The sequence below is a fragment of the Beta vulgaris genome, chromosome 4, assembly GCF_026745355.1.
Source record: "Beta vulgaris subsp. vulgaris cultivar EL10 chromosome 4, EL10.2, whole genome shotgun sequence".
NCBI classification, from domain to species: Eukaryota; Viridiplantae; Streptophyta; class Magnoliopsida; order Caryophyllales; family Amaranthaceae; genus Beta; species Beta vulgaris.
In genome coordinates, this window is record NC_079205.1 from 2929717 (window position 1) to 2935754 (window position 6038).

A 6038-nucleotide genomic window follows, 5' to 3' on the forward strand; every position below is an offset into this window, starting at 1 on the left:
ACTTTCTAGCTCATATGTGAGTTAATATTATTTTTATTTTGTGATGACCATTGGCCATTATCTCATAATATCATAGAACTCAGGCATGCTCAGGTAGAAAAAAAACCATTACCAAAGTAAAAGAGACTCATTGCACATTTAACACGTAAAAGTATTCTGTCTAAATTTTTAAGCCTGCAATATCTCAAATTATCTTTGACAACTTTATATTGGTATAATGGTATGTGATAGAATATTAAATTATATATGGGACTCCAATTATCAGCTTAAAATTTTGGTTGAGTTGGTCTTGTGATATGGTATCAGAGCCAGTGTGACATATAAGTCACATGTTCAAATCTCATCCACCCCTCCTTTAATTTCTAAGTGGTGGAATATTTAGCGTCATGTATGAGGGAGGCATGTGCTACATCCACCTTCAAGCTCAATGGGCTCTCACGTTAGTGGGAGTGATCGATAGAGTATAAAATTATTTTCGGGACTCCAACCATCAGCTTCAACTTTTGGTTGAGTTGGTCCTTTGACAGTAACAAATACATGTGACAAATGACAATAATATCTCTATAATATCTTCAACATGTTTTGAATACAATATATATCAAATAGATTGATCTCGATATATACCACTCCTCGTAGCATATTATTTAATTTTTTCTCGTGTTTAGAATAAATTAAACATACCTAGACTCAATTCATGTTCGAAAATGATTTCTTCATGTTATTGTCTTTTGGCCGAGATCAAAGAAGCATGAGATATTGAGAATGAAACCCTCACATCCAAGCAATCAATTCCTATTATCTATTCTCATTAGTTAGTTCTTAATCTAAGCAAGATTTCTTAACCCAAACATATACCAAACTCCTGCTGACAATCAAGCTTATATGATCCAACACAGGCCATCTATTAATGCATGTAAAGAGACCGACAACAAAGGGTCTCTCATTTTAGAGGATCATAATTTTGAAATTTGTTGTTTGTTTTAGTCGCATGATCCTAATACTCATGCTTTAGGTATTATTTTGTAGAAGTTAATATTATATGATAATTTTATAATTAATAAATACTTATATTTATAATTACAAATAATTTTTTTAAGAAGAATTATACATAATAATTTTTAACTAAAAAACTTATGTCAATTATTGCATAGGACCTCCATCCTTCTTAAGACGATCCTGATCCAACCCCTTGAAAATAGCGACCTCCATCCTTCTTAAGTCATCCAAATTAAGCGCTGCACACGCGTGAAAATGCACCATGTATCAGTACCCTAACTTACAAATCCATCTATGATATTCAACTGGCAAAAAAATATATGGTTGGCGTGACATTTCAAACAAATTGATATAAATGAGAAGGAAATAACCTCAATCCCCCCCAACCAATAAGAAAATAAAATACTAAATTAAAATCTTTAAGAAATTGTGTACATGAATGGTGATCCAATAATACAAGCAAATGTCTGAGTGTAGGAGACCATGCAATATCATCCATGCTCTAACTATTTTATTTTATGGAGCTTCTGCAAACAAATGGCATCTTTACAACTTTTAAGCTTTGAATTCCACGCATAACTTCACATGGAGTCATTCTCTTAATCACTTATCATTCAGACTCTTCTTAATTAATAACAAGTTTTATATGCACGCAATAATGTATATTTGGATCATTAATTCTTAAGTCGATAAAACTTTTTGTTTGCAGAAGAGTCTGAATGATAAGTGATTAAGAGAATGATAAATTAATTGTGTATAAAAATTGTCTTTCTATTTAGTTTTTAATAATAATCATATTTTTTTAATCCGTGTTATAATTTCTTAAGCGATAAAACTTTTTTTACCCTATGATTAGGTAATTATAAAACAGATAATTACTTTTTGAGAAAAAAAATTATCTTGCTTTCAGTTTTTTCTTCTCTTTTCAATCTTTATAATTTCAGGTATTTTAGATTTTAAATTTAGACGCTTATGGTATATTTGGATCATGATGTAATGAAGAAAATAAGAATAGACAAAAGCAAAGTTAAGAGAATAATGTATATGAATTGTATATTTGTATATAGCTTTCATTCACAGATCAAAATTTTTGTACAAGATTGAATTTTTGTTCTAGTTACTAAGGACATTGAGAAGAGTTGCTCTAGTCTTAACCAGATGCCTAAACAAGCATTCCAAGACTTCATCAATTTCTTGAATTTCGGATTCTAGTTTCACTAATTGTGACATATCAACATTTGCTTTCTTTTTTTGGCAGATAACCAACTCCAAAGTAGCATCAACAACATCAAATTCACTGGTAGATGTTGTTGTTTCCTTCTTCTTTGTGAAAGACCAGCTACTTTTTTGTGATCCACCTATGTAGGATAACATCGATTTGAAGACTTCGATTGTCATCGTTTGCACTTCATTAAGGACATTGGCCTCGTTAGTGTTGTCGACTTCCTTGATGTCTTTCAAGCACTTCTTCATGATCTTCTTGGAGGTTTTTCGTGTTTTAAGGTATTCAGCGACTTCATTGGTAATGTTAAGTTCACCGCTACACCTTCTTCTTAGTACTGATTGAATGTCTTGGAGGCGTTCCTTTGACTGTACCAAAACATCCCTCGATGTGCTACAAATGTCGAGAAGTCTTAGAGATCCATCCAACACCTGCTCAATGCATTGAGTTTGAGATACGTTTTTCATATTAAGAGGCAGTTGAAGAAACTCATCAACGCACTTGTATAAATCTTTAAGGTTGGTAAGTTTGTTGGTTACTGATGAAGTAGAGGCAGCTTGAGATGACCTCAATCTGCACAAACTTGCATCCAACTGATCAGAAACTGGGTGAGTTTTTGAAGGAAAACTGTAAGAACGGATGTGGTAAGATGCCATTTTAAGAATTTTTTTTGTTTTAGTTCGTTCAAAGGCAGAGAACTGTAAGCTAGAAGAAGTTTTGGTTTGATGGCTTCTACCATCCTTCTTTGCCTCTATATATACCAAGGTAAGAGAAGACATAAGGAATCTTTAATTAAGTGAGAGCTAACATGGTTTCATACTTTCATATATTTTTTTTTTGAGGCGTCATACTTTCATATATAATATGAAGGTCTTTCTTGGGCTTGTTACACATTGTCTCTTTCTACCCAACTTGCCAACTAATATATCAGTGCATGATCACATTTTTTGTACATATAGTTTATCAACGAAAGAGATAAAATTAAGATCCTTGTGTTAGACAATCATCATTATAATAGTGACATGATGTTGGGTTAATCAATATATACTTAATAGCAATTCCTGTAATTTCATGAGATAACATGCTGTGCTTCTACTACACATGCATCATAACACTCGAAATACGTACTGTACCCTGTATGCTCATCCTGATCCTAAGTGTTCGCTATGCACGAGTGGAAATGACACCCATGTTTCTGTAGGTTGCATGATATATGTACATACTACTATATGTAAACTTATTGAATTCGATTGGAAACAAAGTAACCTGTTGGGCCTTAGTATTAACCACAAAAGCTATCTTGTTTCAGAACTTCATGGGAAGTTACTATTGATGTATAGCAAAGTGTTTATTAGGGCCGGATTTTGCCATGTGCATAAAGGTTTACGGCATAGGGCCACATCTTCTAGGAGCCCAACATTAAGGTTAAACCCGATTGGAAAAGAATCTAATATTTTTCTCAATCACACTGAAGTACTCCTCTCTCTCTCTCTTTGCTATTACTGACACCTCTTTCCCAAAGCTTTCCAAGTCACGCATCTACTTACAATAAGGACCTCATTTAGTTATAAGAATATGGCAACAAGAATCTAAAAAACTCCCTCATGCATATTACAGTTAAAAATGAGACTTGTGACGAAAACCATAAATTTAGCAAATAGATATAGAAGTTCAGATGGTACAAGTGGATGAATTCAGGTATAGAAAGAGTACAAGCACAGAACATGGTCAGCTATAGGACATTAAATCACTCAAGGAGAAAAAGAAAAAGAGGATAACTGTGGACTCTTTAACTTAATCCAGAGTACCTTTTGTTCTATGAATGCCCTTAGGAAACTTATTGCTATGATGTAGTTTCCCAAAAACACAGTGCTCAAAACTCAATATTTTTGACGTTATGGCCACCCAAAAGATCTGCGTAGAGAGGATTTGCTTCATCTCTCACTCATATGCCCAAGTCTTATGTGCCATAGCTTGGTCATATCCTCATTCTGAATTTCGGATGAAGCAGCAACAGCTAAACCTGATAGTAGAACCTTTTAAAACATACAAAGTACCACACTTGACCCTCTTCAATACATCATTTGAACCCTTGCAGACATTCACAATTCCATCCCCACCTGTAAAACTGAACCCCTCTTATCGTCTAACAAACTAAGTGAAATCAGATTCTTGGTCATCTGTGGAACATGCCTAACATTGTTCAATGTGCAAAATGTACCATTATGTGTCCGGATCTTGATAGAGTCAATTTTAACTATCTTGCAAACTGCACTGTTAGCCATTAAAATATTACCCCCATTTACCTGATCATAAGTAGTGAACAACTCCCTACGAGGACTCATATGATATGACGCTCCAGAATCTAAAGCCCACACATCACTGTAATGTGTTTGTTCATTAGCAACTAAAGCAAGATCATCCTCAGAATTCGAATTTTCTACTGCAACATCAGTAGAAGCATACCCAAATTTATTTTCCTGATTCTTCTTTCTAGGACGTTCCTTTTTCCAATGCCCCTTTTCCTTACAATAATTACAGGTATCATAAGGTTTAGGACCCCCTTTGAAATTTTTGGATGTCCTGAAATTCTTTTTCCCAGAATTTCCCATACATGTCCCTTACTACTAGTGGCCGCTAATCCAGAGGCCTGATTATATGTACATGTACTAACAGATGTCTTATGGCGCAATTCCCTAGTATGTAAAGATGATTTGACCTCTTCTAAGGACACATAAGCTTTACCAACAATGAAAGTGTAACAGCCCCCGTCCTAGCTTATGTTAAATATTAATTAAAAACTATACTTTCTAGCAATAGTGGAAGCAAGAGCATAATCAAACGTTACGGAGGCTGTCACCTGCTGTAGTCAACCCATTAATATGGCTGGATTGACTCTACGAGCTACACTTAAATCAAACATTCATCACACATGAAAATTAATTTAGTTATTACAAACCCAAAATAAGATTTTAATCATAAGTTTAAACAGTATTCAACGTGTAACAGCCAGTAAATAATAAATAATTAATGCATGATTAAGTAGCTTAACTCGAGAAATTTAAATGTGATCGTACGTAAGTAATACGTATGATAAGTTGTGTGTAAAAATAATTTGTGCTTTTGTGTAATTAGTATTTAGAAGGAAATCAAGGAATTATGTAAAGATAATAATACTATCAAGTTATGTGTAAACACTTAGGATCGATATATTATTTTAAGAAGTTGAGTTGTGAAAATTGAGGGCTATTGGAAGATAGAAATTATGTTCAACTATTAAGCAAATTAACGGTTACGCTTAATAGAATGGACTTTAGAATTTCATTTAGAGTATGAGGTTAGATATATCAAGTAAATTTTATGATGAGGATTATAATAAGAATAATTTTGGGGTCTTAGAATACTAACATATGGTATATTATAAGATTTGGAGTCATATTAAGACAAATGAGAAGAGCTGGAAAATTCAGAAATACAAGGTGGAATGGAACCACATTAATCAAACCAAATGGGTCTAACAAGTCTGAATTAATACACCCATACCTTCCCCACATATACCCTCACATCCTACATAAGTTTCATCACCAAACACAAACAAATTTCCTCTGCCCAAAACCTTTCTCTCTCCCTCTTCCAACTCGCCAGTTCAGGCGGTAAGAACCAGAGGTGGTTCTCTGCTTCGTTTCTTGGATTTTTGCTTCTGAACCTATGCATGCAAAGCCTGATTATTATTCACTACATATAAGAGCATATTGGGAAGAAAAAGATCACCATTTCGTGGCCAAGAAGTTCAAGAAAAAGAACCATCTTCTTCAACAGA

General features: G+C 33.9%; 1 protein-coding gene across 1 annotated transcript; it reads right to left on the reverse strand.

Moving 5' to 3' along the window:
* Positions 1–2109: 2109 nt before the first annotated feature.
* On the reverse strand, positions 2110–2874 carry LOC104891926 (hypothetical protein). Its single transcript, XM_010677713.2, has one exon. It carries the CDS (start codon positions 2872–2874, stop codon positions 2110–2112), a length of 765 nt encoding a protein of 254 aa, XP_010676015.2.
* Positions 2875–6038: the final 3164 nt, after the last annotated feature.

Bases quoted from the DNA above. Each gene is read 5' to 3' on its own strand.
- LOC104891926 (XM_010677713.2), bottom strand. From the start codon at position 2,874: ATGGCATCTTACCACATCCGTTCTTACAGTTTTCCTTCAAAAACTCAC.